This window comes from Pyxicephalus adspersus, chromosome 2, assembly GCF_032062135.1.
Source record: "Pyxicephalus adspersus chromosome 2, UCB_Pads_2.0, whole genome shotgun sequence".
Lineage (NCBI taxonomy): Eukaryota > Metazoa > Chordata > Amphibia > Anura > Pyxicephalidae > Pyxicephalus > Pyxicephalus adspersus.
Genome location: NC_092859.1, coordinates 80,699,716 through 80,723,630, shown reverse-complemented (window position 1 = coordinate 80,723,630; position 23,915 = coordinate 80,699,716). Strand labels below are relative to the sequence as shown.

At 37.8% G+C, this 23,915-nt stretch overlaps 1 protein-coding gene across 1 annotated transcript in view; it reads left to right on the top strand.

Moving 5' to 3' along the window:
- Positions 1-23,365, top strand: part of LOC140323828 (transient receptor potential cation channel subfamily A member 1-like) — a 28,989-nt gene extending 5,624 nt beyond the window's left edge. Inside the window, exons 3-9 of the mRNA XM_072401211.1 lie at positions 2,291-2,410; positions 7,044-7,255; positions 7,761-7,841; positions 11,191-11,268; positions 12,470-12,633; positions 19,788-19,904; positions 22,640-23,365. Coding sequence (XP_072257312.1) covers positions 2,291-2,410; positions 7,044-7,255; positions 7,761-7,841; positions 11,191-11,268; positions 12,470-12,633; positions 19,788-19,904; positions 22,640-22,716 — 849 coding nt within the window. The 3' untranslated portion in view covers positions 22,717-23,365. The remainder of the gene's footprint in view (positions 1-2,290; positions 2,411-7,043; positions 7,256-7,760; positions 7,842-11,190; positions 11,269-12,469; positions 12,634-19,787; positions 19,905-22,639) is intronic.
- Positions 23,366-23,915: the final 550 nt, after the last annotated feature.

Genomic DNA, 23,915 nt, shown 5'->3' with positions numbered 1-23,915 from the left:
TTGCCTAAAAGCATGCTTTAACAATTCAGGATTGTAGATGTTGATTACACAGTACAGGTTGATTTTAGTATCCTAATTTATGCCTGATATGTCAGCCAAGCACAGGTTCATGTATAGTCCACATCTGAGAATAATGACCTACCAGAATGGATTAGATGAAGCTTTTGCTTTTTTGTTTACTGTAGGTCTACACAGAAATCTGTCACATAAACATATATCTGCCGTAATAATATCGTAACAGAATTGACTATTGTCTTTTCATATTTTGTTTCTAATTACAATATTTACATAATCATCTGTGTTCCGCGACACGGAGCCAATCACTGCCTTAATATCTTTCATTAAAATCTTGGCAGGCTTTTATATATTGCACAGATGTGAACTAATGTTGGACATGCTTCCCAAAAGAAAAATCTGCAGATTTAATTTAGGTTGTAATAAATGAACAATTAGTATTCAATACAGCAGCATAGAAAAATACCAGGATATTCAGGACATCAACCCAGTTATAATTAGCAATATTTATAAAAGTTGATATATGTATCAAAACACTCATTAGATCATTTGTGGTCACATTTTATTAACTCTTATTCCTCTTCCGTTTGTTGATTTATCACTAAGGGTCTTTAGGTGTTCACTGGTGTAAGTATTCACTAGCAAATATGTAATACACTATTTGTTAGCCTGGGTTTGTTATTTTCCTTCTGGGTTGCTGACAAACTAGGCATGAGTCACAAAATAGCCAAATTGATTGGCTTCTAAAGTCATTGCACCTTACACAATAGAACAAAGCAATCCCTTACATATTCAGTCCAGCTCACATGTATACACTACCTAAGGAACAGAATAATTTTCACATTTCTGCTATGGACTCTTTTTCCCAAACCGGGCTTTAATTGTTGGATACTGTCTTCCAAAATTATTTTATTTTTAGGCAGTTCATAGACAACAAATGTAACAAAGTTAAACTAAAAATGCACTTCTGTGGCTATTAGTGAATATATATATATATATATATATATATATATATGTATATATATATTATTTATTTATTTATTTTTTTTGGCATGTAGTTTTACACAAAAACATATGCTTATTGGTGTGCAGTTGAATAGAACAATAGAATTAAGTTGGGATCAGGTTGGAGTTCACTGCAACTTAGGTTCAGGTGCAAACTTTGGTATTCATCATTCACCAAGTTCAAATATAGGAAACTGCAGATATGATACTGGATACTTTAGCACCTTTTATTATTTAATATTGTACATTTATGATCCCGTTTTTTAAAACATTTTGTTCTTTTCACATATTTTATTGGAAATCATTGTATTCTAATCATTTTAGTTTAACAATGGAAAATGGGTTAATACAAAATGTTCTGATTTTATTACTCTATTTATCTATCTTGAACTTGTTGCAAGACAGTGCAAGAGAGCATCTAGGCATTACATAAAGTATGACCAAATAGTTTATTAGGGTAAAACAAGTGAACACATTTACAAACCTGCTGCATTCAAAAATCATTTCTTTGCAAATTACAGACTGAAGGTTAGCATACTAATAGTACAAAACAAGACCTGCATACATGCAATCAAGTCTGATTTCTGTCTATTCACTTTCTCAGTAAAAAATTATCAGTGGAATTTATCCATGACCAACAAAACACACAACAAAACTTACAAGTTACAACTTAAAAGTTAACTAAAAGTGGATCACAATGTTGTAATCAAAGATTCCTAAATTCATCTAAATGCAATGCCACAAATTAGAGCCTATTTCCTGATACTTGCCAGCAATTGTGTATAACAAACTCTTGACAGTTTAATGTTTTCATTTATTAGATCTTGCACGTACGTGTACACTGCTTTATTTGTCAATTTGGTGATTTGTAATTCACTAAGCAGTCATATTATTAACATCATCTTTTATTTAAAAAAGTCGCAACATATCCCACAGTGCTGTAATTCAGTCTTGTGATTCATTGTGATTCATACTTTATTTCATTGTTTTTGCCCAGAGTTTTGAAATTTGATTGCCCCCTGATCTACCATGATCACTCATCATAAATAGCCTCTATGCTAATAATCACAGAATATTATTTAAATGAAGGATACTCCTATTCCTTTGTGTTTAGAAAATGTTTTTCAGTTAAAGGTTTATTTTACTATCTCTGATTTTGTTTGTTGTCCCTGTTTGTATGCTGAAAACCATGACGTTGGATGTGACAGTTTACCACAAACCTATGAAAAAATTTTTACATAATAAAGAGCTATCCTCTTTTTATTTGTAGTTATTACTCAAGTATGGTGCCGAAGTCAACTGGAGAGATGAGGATGGTAATACTGTTCTCCACATGACCTGTTATGGTGAAGCAGAAAAGCCAACAAGTATGGATTGTCTAAGGCTCCTGGTATGTAGCACATGTGCATTAAAGAAATGATTCATGTAGATTATCAATAAAAATACCATAAGCAATTTAAATAGACATAGATATGATAGATATGTTGAGATTGGGGATTTATAGAAGTGTCATTTCCATAAATATGCATAATTGTGAAAACGTATGATCAGGAGCTTAACCATAGTACATTATGTTGGTGAAAGAGAAATAGATTTAACACAATTAGCAAGGGAGCTGAGATTACACATAGCTCCCACAAGCAAAAAGAGAATGAGCAATGAGGACAGCAGGAAGCTAGTGTTGGCAAATCATTGGTCAACAAAGGCGTTTGTTTTCTAGCTTTCCAGATAGTGCTTAGCTCTGCTACAAAGTGTGAGATTAATATATTAATATATTTAAAGATTTAAATACTCATTGGGCTCTATTTATAAAACAGTGAATCAGACATTCCCTCAGACATTCCCTTGTATGAATCAATAACTGCCATTGAAATACATGGACCTGGAAGATCCCCACAAAGGATCTAAGGGCATGTCTGATTCTTTGTTTTTTAAATACAACCAAGCAGTGACTATGAAATCTTTCAATGAAACTGGCTTTAAAAAACTAGGATGAGTAACTTTTTAACACAATTGTGAAATTCAAAATTAGTCAGCCTGGACATTTTTGGACAACTCCTGATATTCGCTTTTGTTACTATAAATTGTGTCGTTTTTCATTTCTTCTGCTAGACTCATTCTAGTGTAATATGTGATAAAACATTAAAAGCCAGTTCAATAGGTATTTTTATACATTAGTTGGTAATATTCAAACATCTAAATCCTATTAGTTATAGTTCAATATTATTACTACAGGTAGTCCCCGGGTTACATACGAGATAGGCGTGGTGGGTTTGTCCTTGAGTTTAATTTTTATGGAAGTCAGAACATGAACATTATTTTAATAAATGCAATTAGGACAGATGTTTGTCTCAACATAATATTAGGCAGCATGGTGTCAGTTATCTTTATGGTGCCTAGACATTAATTAACATCTGAAGCAAGATGTGCTATGATATTCAAAAAGAAAGCTAGAGGCTGCAGAAAGAGCTCTTCCCCCTAAGATCACCCACAACCTCAGCTATGTTTAGCAAAAGATGTCAGATGTTCAGCAAGTCATGCAAAACGAAATGCCCCTTTCTCCCTTCAAGCCTCTGTTCTCCACGCAGCGAGCAGGGAAGCTCTGTTCGTATCTAGGAGGCATCCATATGTTGGGTGTCCTTAACCCGGGGATTACCTGTATTATTAGTAATATCTTTGTGTTTTCCTAAAAGGTAACCATGCCAGTTAAAAACTTTCTGCAGCGTGACAACACTCATGGTTTTGCATCTGTGGAGAAAGGGGTAGTCACAATAGGACAGAAAGTTTGCTAGGACTACAAAACAACTACCCCCGCTTCATCTCTATACCATTAGGGAAGTTTTATTAGTTAAAAGGGCACAGCTGATAACATGCAGGAAAATGCAGATAAAGTTTATTGTTAAGGTTTACAAACACTTTAAAATGTACTTGTGGGTGTACATCTGGACAGTCTGAAACTTCAATATATATCTCTTAGACTACCTTTAAACTTTAATTTTCCTTTGGGTCTTATGTAAAATCCAATTCTTTAGCTAAAAAAAAGTTTTTTTCATATTATTTTCACTACATCAATACAGATTTTGTAGTCTGATACAAAGAATACTCCTGTACCAGTGTAAATGAGTAGAAATGTTTCTGCATTCTATATTAGAATCATTTAATACATGGCTTTACTAGGTGGCCAGGACATTTTTACACACAGCATGGAGTTGACCTTTAAAGACCCGAGAGCGTATACAGTGGAATTCTTATATAAGACATAAGACTTGCTGTTACAGAAAGTGATCTCACAGCCAATTTAGAACTTTTCATTGCAGTGCAGTTGCTCTTCGGTGTGTTATGGAGTGGATGCTGTTAAATTCCCTTGTAGGCAGAATTAAAGAACCACAGAGGATGTTAAATTTAGAAACAACTATGTCAAAAGGGAGGTTTATTCCTGCAGCTTTTCTTTAGCAGTCACACAGGTGTATTATATTCAGTTCTGTATATAGGACCACTACACCCACGGTTCCTAATTTGCACAGAGCCATGGTAGATGGTGACGCTTTTTAAAATAATATTAATAATAATTCTTCACAGCTTGACCCTCAGTTGTCTGATCAAATGCTTGCAAGACACTTGATATGCTAAGATTTTACTACTCTATATCTAAATAAAAGGTCTGATGAGAAAAAACAACTGTCTCAATCATTCTTTGGATTTATATAAGAGCCAGTAATAGGTATTCTCCCTGATGTGAATGTTCACAATGTCTTCCTTTGTAGCCACCCTATATAGGCATACACTACAAATATAAACACCCTGATCCATGATACACAAAGCAGAGAATTATAGGACATGTAGTTTTCTTATGGGCAGGAAGCTCACTATGATTATGTGCTTATTGCTGTATATTATTTGTAATGTGAGTTACATGGTAAATGATGCACAAAAACAAAAATATCTTAGACATCACTATATGTGAAGATCAGGATCAATGGCCCTAATTTATTAAAGCTCTCAAAGGCCATTCCAGGTTTGCTGGATCACCCAACTTGACTGATAAAAGTGTATCCCCTCTAGCCTTGGAGAGTTTAAGAAATGTCCCAAAGGCCCAATGTTCCAGAAATGTAAAAATTGGCCTTAACTCCAAAATATATAAAACTGGTTTAACTCTGACCCACTCTAAAGCTGGTAAATTTCAAGCTGGTAAACAGATCACAACATTTTTTTTTAAAGATCTGATTTTAATTCTTTGAATATTTTTCAAACACTACTACATTTGGTCTTTAGTTTTCATTTCTGTTTATTAACTGTAGAATCTAGTTTCATATTTACATGTTGGTTGCCCTTAATTATATGTAGATACATATAATAGATAATAAATATATGTTGCCCTAATTATATGTAGAACCAATCCCATAAAAGCTTTGATGTCCACTTTAAAAGTTACTTTTAATATATTTAAATCTTGTTAAAATTATACATAGTGATCCTACTATGAAGGTCCTTGTTCAGGCGCTTCCTGTTATTGGTAAGAAAACAGGAAACTGGTCCAAAGTAGCAACACAATGGGTGTGGGGTTTGTTGTAATATAATGGGCCTGATTTATTAAAGCTCTCCAAGACCTGGGAGAACTGGGAGAACCTGGGATATCTAGCAAACCTGGAGCAGATCCAGTTCAGGATTGAAAACATTTGACTAATAACAGCATTTTTATTAAGAAATGTATTCCAGGTTTGCTGGATTACCTAGGTTGTCCCATGATAGTCTATCTTCTCCAGTCTTGGGGAGCTTAAATAAATCAGGCCCACTGTCTGTAATAAAAATAAATTAAAACTAAGAATTAAACAATCAACAGTAACTTTTTTTTTTTTTTATGTAGACATCATATAGGTATACTAAGGTCCAAAAATCAATTCAGCTACACGTACATCCTTTACGCTTTTATAGGACTCTGAATAAATCCCATTCTAATGGAACACTGTGATTATTAGCCAAATTCTTTTTTGATTAGATTCTATGGCATATTGTATTTATGAATTATATATAATTGATGTGGTTAAAAATTAAAAGCAATGTTCCTCCAGAAAATAAAGTGCAAAATGCAATAAAAAAGTTTTACAGCTCAAAATTTAGATGAAAGATATGCTACATAGCAGCAGGATTCATATTGAAAATACCACTGTGATATTCAGAATGGAAAATCATGGCTCGGTATTAGCATAATTTTTCCTTTCAAGAAGGTTGCTAAAGTTTTATGTCACCATTAGGCAAAACATAAATATAATACAATGTCTGCTTTGTAATATTATCATGCAGAGTGGTCTCCCTTATTTCAAATGCAAAATGGTAGAGTTTTATTTTTCTTTCTTTAATGTATTCTATAAAGTCTGATGCAAATATATTTTTGGCTTGTACAAAACAGAAAAAAATGAGGATGATTTGTGTTATTATTATTGTTCCTATTACAATTGTCAGGAGGAATATGACCAGAACTACAGACAATAGTCAGTAGTCCCACAATGATTTTCCCTGCTGTTCATACTTTACCACCACCCACCGACACTATGAGCTGGACTTGGTCGGAGGCAGTTGTGGCATATTTGTGCCACATACCATTTCTACAATATATTTATTATATAAATAGATTTTAAAGACTCCTTCTCATTCAAATAGATTATCATTATTATTACATAATTATATTTTTTAACATAAAATCATAATTTAATTCATGTTAGAAAAGAAATCAACATATTTTGTTATTATGTTAATCTGCTAACAGTGGTTACCAGACTGTGCAGCTCAGTATACCGTCAACTATCTCACCTTTTGCTTTTTAATAGTTCTCATTGTATCATAAATTGGGTTGCATTTGTACAAAAATGTGGCTTTTGACTCATTGTGCCCCATGTGTGAAGAGCAGCATTATATCTAAATCTAGCCCATATAAATTTAGAAATTTTACATTACACTAAACGGTTCACTACGTACAGTACGTGCTTTAGCAAATAGTGATAGAGATACTTTAAAATGTTTTACAGTTTTCTAAAGGAGCATCCACAAGAAAATGCAATAAAAAAGGACTTCTCCCAGTTCATTGTGCTGCTCTGCAGGGACGACAAGATGCAATACAGGCAGTATTGGAAAAAAGCACCAAAGAAATTGAAGTTATCAATCAGCATGCTCTGGAAAGGGGCACCCCAAGTTTGCCTTACCTGGCTTTGGCCAACAGACATTTGGATTGTGCAAAATGGTATGAGATAATTAATTATATATCAGGATAAACTGCTGTTATGTAAAATACAAACATTGAATTTTGAGTTTAACACGAATAACCATACTCCCTGAATCTCACTAAAAATGGATAACATCTTATTTTTTCATGCAGACATGTATGGTTACTGAAAAGTATTTTTAAACATGTCATTATGTGTACAGCTGCTGCAAACTAAATATTATTGTTCTGTATACTTTGTAGTATACATAGCGAGACTAAATTAATTAATTCTAATTAAAACATAATAAAATGGAGCGGAACAGGATTTCTCACATTATTGTAAAATAAGAATTGACATTTTTGTGGTTGCTCTGGGAAACAGCTTTACGCAATGTTCCATTTAATTTTCTTCCAGTTTTCATTAAAAATTACACTAACATTTGCTGTGACTGTTTCCTGTATCTATAGCCATTTGTCATACAAAATCAAAGCCATCTACCGGTAATATATTGCATATTTTACAGTCCTATCACTTTCACAGGTTGATTTTAAATGAAATTACTTTAAAGGAAGGTGAAGATGTTGACCTATTATTTGACATGGTTTGCAATAAAGATGAGAGGTAAGTCTACAACCTCACATTTAAAGACAAATTACAAATGTGCAGCACATCCTATACTGTAAAATTAAATATGCAATGATTAGTTCACATCAGCTTTTTGTTTATACCGGAAACTGTTTTAGAGAAAAAAAGCAGAAAAAGTCCCAACTTCTGTTCCTAGTTGATGTGTAGCCCACCCCTTCCTGCACTGATCTCCTCTGTTGGCTGTAGAATCTGGTTGGTAGGGAAAACCCAAAAAAACGTTCAGATCATTTTTAAACCTCAATACGGTATCCAGGGTTTAAGGTGAAAGTGTGTTGAGGCACCAGGAGGTACCAACATTATCATACATCAAAGAGTTGACCATCACCAGAGAAGTGAGAATAATGAAAATGTGAAAATAAATAACACTGGGGAACGCATTTTATGTTAAGTTAGATCTTACACTTGTTTTTTTACTAATATTTGGGTGGTGAATCCAGAAATTACCCCAGTTTTTTGCTATCAAGTACAGTTTTTACGATACACGGTACCCTCCATTTTTGTCAAAAAAACAAATTTTACATACAATGAAAAAATAATGAAATAATACCCTGAATGTACTGTTTATTTAAATTTCTTTTGTTCATACAAAGGATTTATTGGTATTCTATTACATTTTTTTACAGTAAAACTTTTGAAAATTATTCGGGTAAGCGGTTTAGGTAAAACCTTACGCTAATAGTTTTTCCTGGAGTGTTCAGTGTTAGGACAATCCCGCCGGATGCTTCAACAATAGTCAGCCATCATATGTACACCCCATCTACCCTGATACCATCCTTCCATGACCTTCAAATCTTGGTGGAATCATTCACCTTGCTCATCACTGACTGCACCAAGGTTTTCTGGGAAGTTAGAAAGATGGCTATGCAGAAAATGCACCTTGATGCTCATATTGCAACCAAGCATTTTGGAGCTCTTGAAGAGTTTCTGGACAATTTCTGTGTAATGTTTTGCTCGTGTGTTTCCAGGAAAATCCTTTGAATGGCTATGAGTGATAACCAAGCATTCTTTTCGACTTCTGACATTGTCCTGATGAAATGTTTATCTTTGATGAGCTGCCGAATCTGTGGACCATCAAACACACTGGCCTTTATTTTTTCAAATGACAGGCTATGAAATGCCAAAATGAAGTACTTGAAACATTTTACTTCAGTTGGCAAAGCTTTAACGAACTGCTTCTTCAGACCCAGTTTCATGTGCAGAGGCGGGAATATAAGTATCTTTCTTTAAACAAGTGGCTCATGTAGAATGTTTGGATCACCTGGTTTTAGGGCAGATCTTGGAGGCCAATTCCTTCCACCCAATGCCTCTCACGAGCTCTGATGTTCCACATGCACAGATAACAGGGATACTTGGTGTATCTGCGTAGCTGACCAAGAAGGAAGCATACCATTTTAAGGTCAACACAGATGACCCAATTGTGTTGGTGATATTGCAACAACTCAATGACTCTATGTCTGCATATTCTTCACAAAGAGAAACTGAATGGCCAATTGGCACTGACCACAATATATTGCCATTGTGAAAGAGAACACACTTTAAGCTCCGCTTTGAGCTATCGATGAATAGTCGCCATTCAGTTGAGTTATAGATTGGAATTCCTAATTCCTCCATTAAACCAGGTATGTTATGACAATACACAAAACCACTATCAGTTCTAAAACACTGCAGAAATGCAATTTCTCTGGTTGGAAAGTACCATTCCTTTGTTTTCAAGTAAGTTTTTCTCACGCAGTCTTGATGCTAGGAGTTCTAAAGCCTTCTTGAATAGTGCCAAATCACTCAACTCATGCTGATCAAATCCCTTACGAACAGAGTCCTCCTCAATTTCAAAATCATTGTTGTCACCTAGTTCATCACCATAATCATGTTCTTCAAGAGAGGGTAGTGTAATGAAGACCGGCATTGGGATTTCATCTGAATGAGCCACTGGGCGTATAGCCAATGGTAGACGAGGATACGCTACGTTACATTTATTTTTCTTGTTATATCCTGAACTTTTCACTATACAAAAGTAACAGTCACTGAAATGATCTCCTGGCTCTCACCAAATAATAGGTATACCAAATGGCATCTTATCAAGTGTTCCCTTAAACATCCGTAAACCCTCGACATACCAAATAGGCTTGCTCTACAAATGTACTGATTCGCCCTTTGACTGGGAATAGTAAAACTGCCACAGATATACCAAAATTATTCAGGGTTGTTTGGGCACTTACAACAAGAAACAGCAGAGCCAGACATGATCACATGAACACATGTGTAGAAAAATACATTTTGCTTATTTACTATGTAGAGCAACGCACAACCTCTGAGCACACTGTCTTGCGTGTAAATGAATAGTCTATACAAATCCACGCTACAGTAATCACGTTAATATAAGCGAAAAAGAGAAGAGAAAGAAAAAAGAGAACAAAACTGACATGATAGAAGAAAACTAACTGCACTTTCAGAATCAGCACACCTATTTTAGTGTAAATAAGCTTAAAAAATTGAAGTCAACAAACATTTGTTCAAAATTGTTCCCCAGTGATAATTAAAATAAATAAATGAATTGAAAATGTATAGTGTATTAAAAATAACTATGATGCATATCAAAACCCATCATTATGATAGGCTGTCTCATTGGCCTATAGAAATGTGTCTGTGGGGGGGTAGAAGTGGACACGTTCTGACATTACCAGCTTTAATCATTAAATGACTCTAACAAGGTGGAAGTATTTGTGGGACTACAAGTGTCAGGAAAAGTTACAGAATGACACAAAACACTCAGTGCTGCTTAATTAAAAGTTAGTACTTATCTTTATTGGATTTGTACAATGGTCCAAAGCAGCAACAGTTCCAATAGCAAGATCACAGGACTGGGAGTGCCCATTTTCATATCATCTAACTGGGAAGAGTCAGGCAAGGAAAGCGCAGCACTCAATTCTATGATATCTGTAGTTAAAAATTGATGATCTCCGGACTTATCTCCACCAATCTAATCATTACTTGACCATTGCTAGCTCAGTCTGGCAAAAACGTCCATGTTATACTATACTGGTAAAAACATGCACTTATTAGTGTGATATTATATTTTGTATATTACCAACCCTTGCTTAATCCTTGGTATTATTTCCTAGCTATGTCTTTGTTAAGGTACAGTAAAACATTTGTCTCAATGTAGTTAAAGAAAATTGCACTCTCAATCTCTGGAAAATCTCTGAATATTTATCAAATCAACGAAACTTTTCATTTTCAAGCTGTACAAAAAAATACTTTATTTTCCCATAGATTTTCATTTTAATTATAACATCTACATTTTTTCTCTCCATTTCTGTATCTACAGGAAAAAAACTCTAGAATGTCTTGATTACATCTTAAGCAACGGCTTGGATGTGAACATCTGTGATAAAAGAGGGAACAGGTAATCATTACATTTAAATCACATGTTAAATATGCATCCAATGTCCTCTTATTTAAAAAGTGCTATTGAGGTCATGTTCCTAAATATCTGAAGCCAATATTTTTAAATTTCATAGAAGAGGATTAAAACAGATTTTTTGGCCATCTCTGATTGAGTGGGGGATTCTTGTAAACTTAGCAGGAAGTGGGAGAATATCTTTCTGGTTATCTAAAATTATATCTAGCTGCCTGGCCTGAGCATTAGGTAGCCAAATCCTTTTAATAATAAACCTGTCTCAGGCTTACCTTTTAAGTAATAGGAGGGGGTAAAGGATATTGTAGCTTATGGCATTCCAAATGATAACCAGTACTTTTTTTACTATATGGCTATAATTTCAAGAAAATAAATATATCAATAAACTTGGGGAAGCTATATAAAAAGACCACATGTTGAAATCATTTTATTTAGGTTATTTCTATTTCTTTAGGTTATAAGGAGAAAAGCCTATATAACTCCTCCCCTCCTTGATCTGTTTGCTTCTTGTAAATTATCCCCCTGATTAGTAGATAATTATTCATCAAATAACAATCTAATAAAAAAATCTAATCTAATATAAAAAAGCAAATCCCTATTCCTCTAGCAATATGACCACCCCCACACAGATCAAAACTTACTAATTAGGTAAAGGGTGAAAGATCAGTTAGGCAATATTGGTGAAGAGTCTTTTGTCCTCTGCAAAAATATAGAGTTCAGGTTCTCTTTAAATCTGACTGTGATCGGTTGGATTTTAACATTGTCATTTACTGTAAAACATAGGAACAACCTAATATTTAAAATAAATAAAGATTTGAAAAGAGGTCTTTAACATCTTGTGTTGGCATGTTGATGTGCTCTGTCCAGCAAGCTACACCAGTAAAAGATAATGCACTATGCTGCAGAATTACATATAATGTGCAAGTCAAAGAGTCATAATCAAGTCATAAAAAAATCACAACTAAGTAGGGAACTATATTTTATGTACAGGACACATGTTAGCATGTTGTTTCTCATTGGTTGACAAATCAGCAGTTTGTACAGGATATATATGTATCTGTCCTTGTTCAGAAGGTCAATTATCATTGCCTTCATGCTACGGTTGAAATGTGTTTATGTAAGCGAGTGTGACTGCAGGTCCAATGTAGATATTACAGTGTGAAAGTAATCTAATTTTGTTTATTCACAGCGCTTTGCATGTAGCTGCTCTCCATATCGAAAGTTATGAGATTATGAAACTGCTTCTCTCATTCGGTGCTCAAGTGAACTTAACAAATCATGATGGAATCACTCCAGTTTTTAACACTGTCTTTGCATCAAACTTCCATGGAGCAAAACTCTTGATTGATTGTGGTACAGTATAAAAAAACAACACATTATAACATATACAAATTCACTTTGTTGTGTGTTCTTAGAGAAGCATACAGTATAATGTTACCCACACAGTTTCTAGTTGAGTTTTAGGAAATGCCTCATTAGCCTATCATTAAATTTTTCACTGGCCAGATGAGAACCTTTAAAATTCAAGTTTCAATGATTAAAGTGTGCCCCCATGAGCAGAGAACTACTTTCGCAGTATTCATTGCAGCTCCTATCCTTCTTGTGACCGCCCCATACCCTCTCATGCTGAAGTACTCAAAGCAGACTCTTATACCTAATAGTACATTTAAAGAAATGTTCTAATACAGAAAACAATAGGAAAAGTCTTATCAGTCTTGACTTTAGTCTGTGTATAGGAGCTGGCACACATACCGTATAGGGTAGCCCACTTCACACAGGCTATGTCAACCAGGGCCCTTGCTAACTTGAACAGTGGGTCTGATAGATAAATTTGGCAATGCCTTCACCCAAGACAGGGCTTCTGAAAGTAGAAGAGATTCCATTCCCTGGACATAAGTGATCTAAACAACATGACTGGGATCACAGGAACTTGTGCACCCAGCAAATAACATGACTATGGAAGTAAGAGCCCTTCCTTTCTCCAACACATAAACCTCCTCCCCCCTTTACATTTCCATAATAATGACGACACACCTGCGCGTATGGTGAATATGGCCTTATGGCTGTTTAATAATTTTAAAACTTGTCAAATAAATATAACTTTCACCATATTGTTACAACAAATTAACATTAACCTAACAATAAATATCCCACACACACAGGTGGCAGGTCCTCACCCTACTTTAACACTTTCCCCCATCCCATTAAACCTAAATTTTTGTCTTCTGATTGATATATCTCTCTCCTGCTCCCAGGCGCCATTGTACTGCCTCAGGAACTATATATCAATGCCACAACCAAGTAAACATTAAACCTCCAACATCCCAGTTACACCGTCTTGGAGATCCCATACCGTAGATGGCTCTCCACACTCATCACTTTTTACAACACACCTTCCCCGAACATACTGCCCCTCGAGGACCTCAAACCGCCACAGCGCCACAAGAGTAAAACGGTACCAATGTACGTCCCTCCATACCCGCAGGGCCCTCTGGATCCTTTCCTGTAATCCCAGGAACCATTAATCAATCCCTACCACGTTTAAATGAACGCCATCCCCCTGCAAAAAACGCCCAACATCCCCTTTAAGTTCCCTATGACGAACAACAATTCCCTCATTCCTAGCAATAAACTTGTCCACTTCCCTATTCACCTTACCCCTGGTTTTATTTAAACAAACCACATACCGTGCAAATCTCCAGTGTGCCCTGGCCACAATCTCGGACCATACCACTATTAACTGCGGAAATGCCATGCGTAAGCGCAGAAAATCCCACCTAATGTTGCGAATGAGCTTCCTCATCAATCTTGCCCCCAGATCGTTTCCACCGGCATGTATTACCACAATATCAGGCGCCTTATCCAATCTGGACCCCAGCACACGAAAGAGTGGCCAACGATCCATATCAAGCACGGTCCCACGTCTAAACAAAATAAAATATCTTACCAGAACAGTTTCAACAAGCAGCGAAAAAACACCACCTCATAATCTAAAAAACAGACAGCAGCAACGTATAAGACACTAGCCACATAGCATTGACCAACATCCGACCTTTATTACGATATACGATAACCCTTTAAGACCTGCCACACAACAAAGGATTTAGTAACATCAGTGACCCCCCAACATTTTAACCAAAATTCCAGCTGCCCCATCATGTACTTATTTAAAGCTGCAACGGACACCCCTGTTTCCACCACCCTACGTATAAAACACCAGAACAAACTTATATAGTCCGGCTCTGCAAGCCCAGCACCAAACTCACCACAAAATTGACCCCATTCTCTCCACGCAGACTGCTCTGCCTCCGGTGTCAGCTTGCTGAACTTCTGTGTTAACCGCCCCCATATGTGAACAACCCACAAATACACATTCATTTGCAAACAAAGCAAAACCAGATGTCCTAACCACTGGCGGCGAAGACGTTGACCACTTGTTAACATCTTGAACTACACCTAGGCTATCACAATGAAAACAAATCTTTTTATTGGCCAATCGCTCACCCCACAATTCTACTGCAAAAGCTATCAGGAACAATTCCAACAAAACCAGGTCTGACAACAAACCATCCTCCACCCACTCCTGTGGCCAAAGGCCCACACTCCAGGCTCCTTGGCAGTAGGCCTCATACCCCTTAGAACCCACAACGTCCATGAACAAATCCAGATCTGGTGTTCTCACCGGTCCCTTCCTCCATAACGCTTTCCCATTACAGTCCTGCAAAAACCGCCTCCACACCAACAAATCCTCATGCAATTCCTGCGTAATCCTCACAAATTCCTCAGAATCCCGCACACCCGCCGTCGCTGCAGCCAACCGCCTAGAAAGTATCCTACTCATCAGCATTATCCTACAAGAAAAATTGAGCTTGCCAAGCAACGATTGTACCTGCCACAATTCCTGCTGCCATATGCCTCATGCACCTCCTGTTTAAGACCCTCCAATTTGTCCCCCTGGCCGCCTGCATTCCATGGCCACCATATCAATCACAATGCCCAGGAAAGACAACACTGTCGAGGGACCCTCCGTTTTCCTTGGCACTAAAGGTACCCCAAAACGACCTGCTGCATACTGTAAGGTTCCCAGCAAAAGATGGTACGTCCTCGCTCCAGGGGGTCCTACGCACAGGAATAATGCAGGACATAATCCACTCTGGATTATGGGAAGGCATCTATCCACAAACAACTGCCCCTCCCACCAGCAACCCAGCCATTTCTATCAGGATGTACTGGAAGTAAACGGAAGGCAGCCTCTATGTCCTATGTCCTCCTTCGCTATAAGTGCCCCCCCCCATACCACTGCACCCACTCTACTGCATCAAAAGCTGCGTATGAAACCGAGTGGGATCAATAGCTACACTGACCGAGCCCACAGTGGGATAAGACAAATGATGGATAAGTCAGAACTTATTCACCTCCTTCTTGGGCACCAGTCCCAAAGGAGACACCACCAAATCCCCCACCGGGGGCTCAGCAAATTGTCACGCCATGCGCCTCAAACTCACCTCCTTTAGCAGATTTTCCTTCACCACCGCTGGGAATCTCAATGTAGACCTCAAATTCCATGGTATCAGAGGCACAGCCTCCAACTCACACGGAATCTGAAAGCCCACTGCAAAGCCTTCGTCCAACACCTGGGCTGCCCGTCGGTCTGGGTATCTATTTAAGAAAGGCTGCATTTTTTCTAAGCTAACTGGGATCCTCCACACCCTGCGCAGTCATGCTTGAAACGGCACGCTGTTCCAAACCTGCAAATTCCCCTGTTAAATTGGCAGCAAATCCCCTTCTTGCACAGGGCCGAAAAACCGGAGGAGCACTGGTTCCCGGCCCCCCCAAGAAAGGGCTGCGTACTCACCTTCGCCGACGTCATCAAATGCATCCACAGAGCTATATCCTTATGATCCATACTCAATGAAGGCCCCACCGCTTTTCTCTGCCCCAATTGTTCGTCATAACGAAGCCAGGCCTGCCCACCATATACCCTATACCCCTCATTAATGCCATCCAAATACCCGAAGAGGGCAGGACAATGTTCTGGAGCCTTTTCACCTACCACACTCACCTAAATAGAAAAGGCCTGTAACCACTTCTCAAATTAAATTCCTAAAATCCTCCTCACCCCTCTTCCTTTCCGCACCCACACTCATGTCCTGATTAAAGGGCTCCAGGGGAAGAAGGGAAAATATTTCTACATATTACCCACGCTAAATCTTGTCCCGCACCTCTTGCTTCAAATGGGACACTAACGGTCTCTACAAACATACATACACTTCACCCCGAGCACTATTACCAACACTCACCTGATCCACCTCTGAGGCGTCACCACCACTCAATCGCGGTCCCCTGGCATCCTCCACCAGTGCTCCCACTGCCACAAGGTTCCCTGATCTTCCTCCCTTTGCGTTTCTCCTCTTGCACTCATCACCACCTGACTCTGGTGCCCCAGCCCGGCGCCCCCAACCACAGCCCCACCCTCTGTCCTGGCCCCCACCAACTCATGTAACAAAGCCGTAACATCCCTCCATCTTGGTGAGTCCCACTCGAGCTGCGGCCTGCAATCCCACAGACGCCTCGTCTTCAGCCATCTTGGCCCAACTTGCCTTCGCAACGCATCTCTGCTGGCCCTGACTCTTCTTCGCAGGGCCACCGGCAGATCCGGAACTGAGGCCGGCGCCCACCGCGGATTCCTCTCCTTGCCAGGCCTCTGACATAACCGATCCAAACTCCTTCTTCTGGAAGAGGCTGCATGCGCCCGTTGCCCTGATGACCGGGAGAGAACCCTGCAACCCTGCAACGCTCCTGAGGGCTCCGTCCAGGTAGGGGATTTGTCCCAGAGCCCCCCGCTACTACAGTGGCAGTCTGTTTTGCGTGGCGGCCTGGAGGGTCCCTGATGGGGCTCCCATTGGGACACCGAGCCCTATGGACCTTCAGACTGAGGCGCATCGGAGACCGGTACCTCCGTGGCCGTGACAGGTGCAATTCTGGAACCACAACAGGTGAACAGGTTTCCTGCAACAAAGCTGGTCTTCCAGCCAGCCGGGCCCTTTATTCCCAGCTATTTCCAGCTGCGGCCCGAAATTGGGCCCACACAGCATCAACAGAGGTCATGGACAGGAGAGTAAAACAATAGCTCTAATTTCTTCCCCGCTCTGACAAAATTGTACCATCCCCCCTTTTGTCTCCCTCCTATATAGTGTATTTATTTTCCCATCCATTGTTTTCCTTAATAACCTTAATCAACGTCCAACTTCCACTGCCCTGCCCCCCTTTTTTCCTTTTGGCCTTACCCCCTAGCTGGCTTAAGGGCCTCTATAGAATAAACACATTTATACTAATAAAAATAGAAGTAGCATAAATATATAGAAAGAGAATAATAATATGCTTTGCATTCACAAAACATAAAGATTAAAATATAAACAATAAAGTATTAGCAAATATTATCAACAGGAGTCCTGGTAGAGGTATATACAGATGTAACGCAAAGCTGCCACCAGAGAAGACTTGCAGCAGGATGCGGTTAAGGGGCCCTTGAAGATGATCACAGATGTTGCAATGGAGTAATGTCAGCTCTGATTCCAGGCAGCCAAATCAATTGCAACAGTAAGACCTTTGATCAGCCTAGAGAGTAGTTTCTTACTGAAGAAATCAATAATGACATAAAGATAAAATGTCAGCTTATCTAGTTACTGCTTGGTCCCCGATAGGTTTCTAATCTACCACTGCAACCAGGCCTCTAAATACCTATGGGCCATTGGATGCCTATCCTGACTCTATTCTATTCTAAACCCTAACCTAAAGAAAACAAAATTCCCAGACCAAAAGGGGACTGCAGCTGTTTAGATTAATGAGAGCTATATATAGAAGGTTCATAAAGGAACATGAAGGTTCACCTAATAATGAGCGGAGATACAAGGTGAGCAACAACACATGCACATCAGCACAGACCTGTAACTATTTATTTAGTACTGTGCCTGGTATAGGACAGATATACTTAACTCCTATATATGACTGTATATCTCAGATACACACAGCAATTATTAATGATATTATTAGACAGTATTTATAAAACACCAACATATTACGCAGTGCTGTACCTTAAATAGGGATTGCAAATGACAAACAGATACAAACAATGAAACATGAGGGGAGGACCCTGCATAGAAGTGCTTACAATCTAAGAGGTTGGGGAAGTAGCACACAATAGGAAGGGGGATATGGATGGCAAATCTGGTCCCCAGCGTCCTTTTTTTTGGCCCCCAAAGGAATCCTAAATATGAACTGCAGCTAGCCCACCGCTGCATTGAAATAGCACCGCTACTATAATTCCTGGCATCACTCCCATCTGTTGACCAGCTCTCTGCCTATGCGTGGCCCTGCAATGGACTGGTTTTATAGGCAGGAATTTTAGTAGCGGCGCTATTTTAATGAAAAGGGAGTTTTAGCGGTGGGCCACACATAAGATTTAGCTCTGCATTGGCTGTGTCTGGCATTTCCAGCACTCCCCCTCAGCTAGACTTTTCCTTGCTACTCCAAGGCATGGACTTGAATGGTTGGATTTTCATAGAAGAATATTGGTATTATTATTAGGCTGTGCAACCATTGAAATTTAACTCAGAAGGCTACAAATAGAGAAAAAGGCATAAGATTTTTTCTTAATTACAAATGAAAAAAAAAATATGTCTCTTTCTCTATTATAGACTTGTTCCAGACTGAATGTAAAGCAAAACCTCTTTGTTTCCATATGAAAAGGGTTTATATATAATGGGAAGGAAAAATTTTCTCAATTTTTTCAATACATTTTAAGGTTGGCCCGCGACTTTGTCTATGCTTTGAATTTTGGTCCTCTGTGTATTTGAGTTTGTTTTTGTTATTTGTTGGGTACAGCAGCTGGTGTCTGTGATCATTGTTGACATGAGTATTGTTGGTATGAGCACTAGCTAAGGGCCCACTTTCTTATTTGACCAGAAGGTTTTTTCATTTTACTATTTTTTTTTTACTGGGAATAGTTTATATTCTCCAATGTTATTTTTTAATTTAGGTGGCAAAATAAAGCAACAGCAGTGAGGTGTCTGTTTGTATTAATTTAGTTTACTCAGGTGTATGTGATGTTGTTTTTATTATTACTTCATGGTTTCTATTAATAGCACTAGTGCATGACTTACTGCTGCTCTTGTCTGTTAGTATAAAATCAAATTCCTTCCTAAAATAATAATTAAACTGTATGCACAGGGACTGTTTACTTGTTTTAAAATTCTATTTCGGTAGTAATCAGAACGTAATGTTCAAAGTATCCTGCACAGATTAAAATTGGCCTGGCACATTAATGTACCCGTGATAGCTCTAACACTCATTAAACACATATTGTACAATACATATGCCACTGTCTAGTTTTCTGCTGCTAAATCCTCAGCCAGAATCATTATCAATGTAAACATACACAAATTAATTAACTATGCTAAGAATGCCTGCTGATGTTACATGTCTGGTGATTATATTCTTCCTTAAAGGAGCCAGTTTGAAACATCAGGATAATGAAGGTCTAACAGCATTTGACCATGTCAAGAATACTGATGATTGGATTGAATGTGGAATTTTCAGCAATGAAATAAATGAATTACTGAGAGGTAATTTATTAGCTTCTTTGAACAATGTGGATTACTTCAGTTATTATTTACTACTCGTTACTCTGATTCACCTCACTAAAGTCACTAAAGTTGCAAAGGGGACTAAGTGTGCCTTGTCTAATGCCAACCTGCAGGGAGTGGAAACAGGAAACATTGATGATGTGATGAGGTCTTTCTTTGTAGGTTATAGTGCAGTTGACATTCAAAAATCAGGCAACCTCAGGACCTGAGGAGTGCCAGATTTTTTAAAATTCCGTATTTTTAAAAGTTATACTTACCTCCACACATAGGCCAGCCTTTATCTTGCAGGACTCACGGACATCTGGCACAATTGCCATCAAAACATAAGTGGCCAAACACTGTTCTACAGTCCCCTTATTGAAAATGCGATCCAAAATTTATGCCTGAAAACTGAAGGAACCGTATTATTGATGGCCGGATTTTCAATTGTCAACTGTATGAATAATCTATAGAATCAACAGCAGGCAGATATTAAAAATAATGCTAGAATACTGGTATACAGAAAAAAGAAATATACAAGACAAATAGGGAATTGCTGGCCAATAATATTAAAAATATACACATTGGATCTTTCTTAAATACAAAACATCTTTATGCACACTTATACAATAACCTAGAGATATATTCAACAGCATGTCATCAACTAACAAAGAGTAGCTATCCAAACATTTAAATGTTTTCCTGACACGTTTTGTGGATAAAACCGCTTCTTCAGGGGGTGAGTAACAGGTCAGGGGAGGTAAACATTTTACAACTGCCTAAAAGTAGTTTTCCATCAAGTAACAGCAAATGTTTTAGTAAATCAACATGCCCATATTTGAAATGTTAAAGTTGCTTTGGTGCATAAAGATGATAAAGGTATAAGATATAAAGTGGTTAGGCATGTTGTGAATGTGGCATGACAAGGAACATCACATTAATTTGTCACGTTCACAGCAACCTTGGATTCTACAACCTTGTATCTTACTATCCATGAGTAAAAGTAATCTATCCGAATATTACTATTGAATATTATCACCTATCAAAAGATAAATATGTAGGCCAAGGTAATGGGGAGTTGGAAATGTGCAAGAACAATTTGTTTTTTGTCAAATCAGGTCAATATAATCTAACTGCCAACATCCCCAGTTTAGAAATGTACACAGAAAACATTTTTTTGTATATGGGACTTTAAAGGCAGTATATACAGAATCATGATTATGTAAAAAAAATTTATTAGCAACATATTTAAAAAATATATATGTGATTCAACCAATAAGCAAGAGTTTCAAAAATGGTTAACAACTGTATTTTAAAATTATATTGCTGAGCATAACATATAACAGCCTAGGTTGGAATAATTTGTCTGCCTTCCTGTAACAAACCGACGTGCTTCACAGATTATATCCACTTAATCAGGGATTCAATGTATACAGGCAATAGATACAACAAAACTACAACAAGGTACAGAAACAAAAAATCATTAGTGTTTTAATACATAGAGCATATTAAAAATAAATGATTGAATATAATGTATACATACTACCAAAAAAAAAGACTAGTACAACTTAGACCTGGCGTAGGACTCAGCACAAGAAGTATAGGGGAACCACAGCAGGAAAGTGGACACATAAACCCAAATAAAGCACAACTCAGAGACCCAGATGGACAAATACCTTGAAAAGGTTTTTGATTCACAATTGTCTACATGCTATTCCAAAAGGGGCCAGCAGCAAAAAAGGAAGCTCTAAGGCAGGGGTCAGCAAACTCAGGCCTTTAGGCCAGATAAGGCCTAGCTGGTAGTTTGTTCCGGCCTAATGCCCCTTGGCCGATCTGGCCTAATGCCAGCCGGCAACCTGCAGCAGAGCCAAACGGCAACAAACTACCGGCGCTCCAGAGCCGCATGCGGCTCTTAAGTCTCTGTGTGGTGGCTCCCTTCCCTATTTACCCCGGCTGGCATTAACACTTCCGTTGCCGGGTTAAATAGGGGACATTCGCTCTCTTATGCATTGCGGAGGAGAGGGATTTCCCTTCAGGGGGCGTTCATGGTGGGGGCGGAGCCATTAGGGCAGGACTCGAGAGAGAGTCCCGCCTAGTATGCTCCTGCCCACCCCTGAAATGGCCTATGGGCCAAAAAAGATTGCTGACCTCTGCTCTAAGGGATATGTATTTTTGTTTTAGTTTATGAATGCATATATACAGTAGCTAAGTAAAAAGTATATGTATATGGAAAAAACACTGATCTATAAAACCAAAAGAAAGGACTTATATATTGTAAGAAACAAAAACATAATGTCCCTATTATATAACCAAAGGATGGTGTTATTCCACCTAAATAAATTGGACATAAAAAGTAAAAAGGGGGAACAATCAAACAATAAAAAGAAAAAAAAACTCCCTGGGAGTTGGAAATACGAGCCTTAGATGTAACAGGCATAAAAGAAACTTGACTGAGAGAATATGGAGGTTACATTGCTGAGATATATTTCTGCGAGTGTAGTTGTCTGGCTGTCATGCTGATCCAGTGACTTTAATGTTTTCTAAACAGTAAGTATGGAGTTAGGTAGTTCTGACTGTACAGTGACTTAAATCTGCACACTAATAATAGGTGATTCTTCAGTTTTTTTTCTGCAGCATGTACTGAAACTTGATCTTTTGCTTTAAACAATCAAACCTTTAAATATGGAAAAATGAAACACATATTTTTAAACTGATGGTGTTACTTTATTTTTCAGCATATAATTTGAGACAGTGTGTTCAGATGGTTAGAGAGGTCGCCAACAAGATGAAAATGAAAGAAGCTATGCACTGAATTTTTTTTTTTTATCTGAATGTCAAACTCAAGTTTGTTTCTTAAAGCACATCTAAACTCAAACACACAGTTTAAATATGTTGATGCTCATTTTTCTTGCAAAATTAAAAATATAAATACATATAATTTATATAAAATATATGTTTATTATAAAAATTTGAATTCTTTATTTTATATATATGTATTTTTGTATCTGTTTAGTTCTACATTAAGTTCTAATTAAAAACAAAAATATATATATATAACATTTAGCAAAAGTGTAATAAATAAAATTAAAGAAATATTACTGAAAAGATTTGATGAAAAATTGTACACGGTTTCATGAATTCAAAGATTTTTAAACACAAAGGTGAATGTATCTTGTATGCTCCTATTATTAAAATATATATATTTATCATATAACATATATAACACATATATGTGTATGTTATTACTAATAATAAAGCTTTTTCAAATAAAAATGTTTTCTCCACCTCTTGATGTCTGATCACGGATCCCTACTTTTAGCAACAATAGGCATGTTTTAATGTAAAACTTATACCTAAAGCTTAACATTTTTTCTTTAGTTTTAGTAGGAAAGGGTTTAAATGCCTGTCAGTTTTGAGGAAATTCACTTTTACTATTCCTACTAAAGCAGCGGTCGCCAACCGGTGGCCTGCGAGAAAATTTTGGTGGTTTGCAGCCCAGGGGGCACCCCCGAGCAGGGTCAGAAGAAGCACCCCACTGGGGGGGACACACCAACCAGAGCAGCGGAAAACGTCCCCTGTATAGATCCCAGGCTCAGGGAAGTGGGCGGGTTGTGACTCTGGACAGTGGACGGGTGCTGGTATCATGACACCACTAAAGGGGAAGTTTTCTTCCCGGCTGAGTGACACCCGGCTTCCCACGCATGTGCGGTCCGGAACCGGTCCTAAAAGGTTGGCGACCACTGTTCTAAAGACAACAGACAATAGAAAAGATCTTTAAGGTGAGAGTAAATCCCCTTCTAGTTTTCACCAGAACAAATGTTTCCATTGGATCATTTCCCCCCTGTTACTTTTAGGACAAATTTTGACAATGAACCCCTCCGCAATAGGCAAAAATAGCAAAAAAAAAAAAAAAAAAACCTGTTAGATGTTCTAATTCTTTTACATTCTATCCAAATCACTTTTCACCACATTTTTTTGTAATGATCAGCCTTATGTTTCTGTATCTGCTGG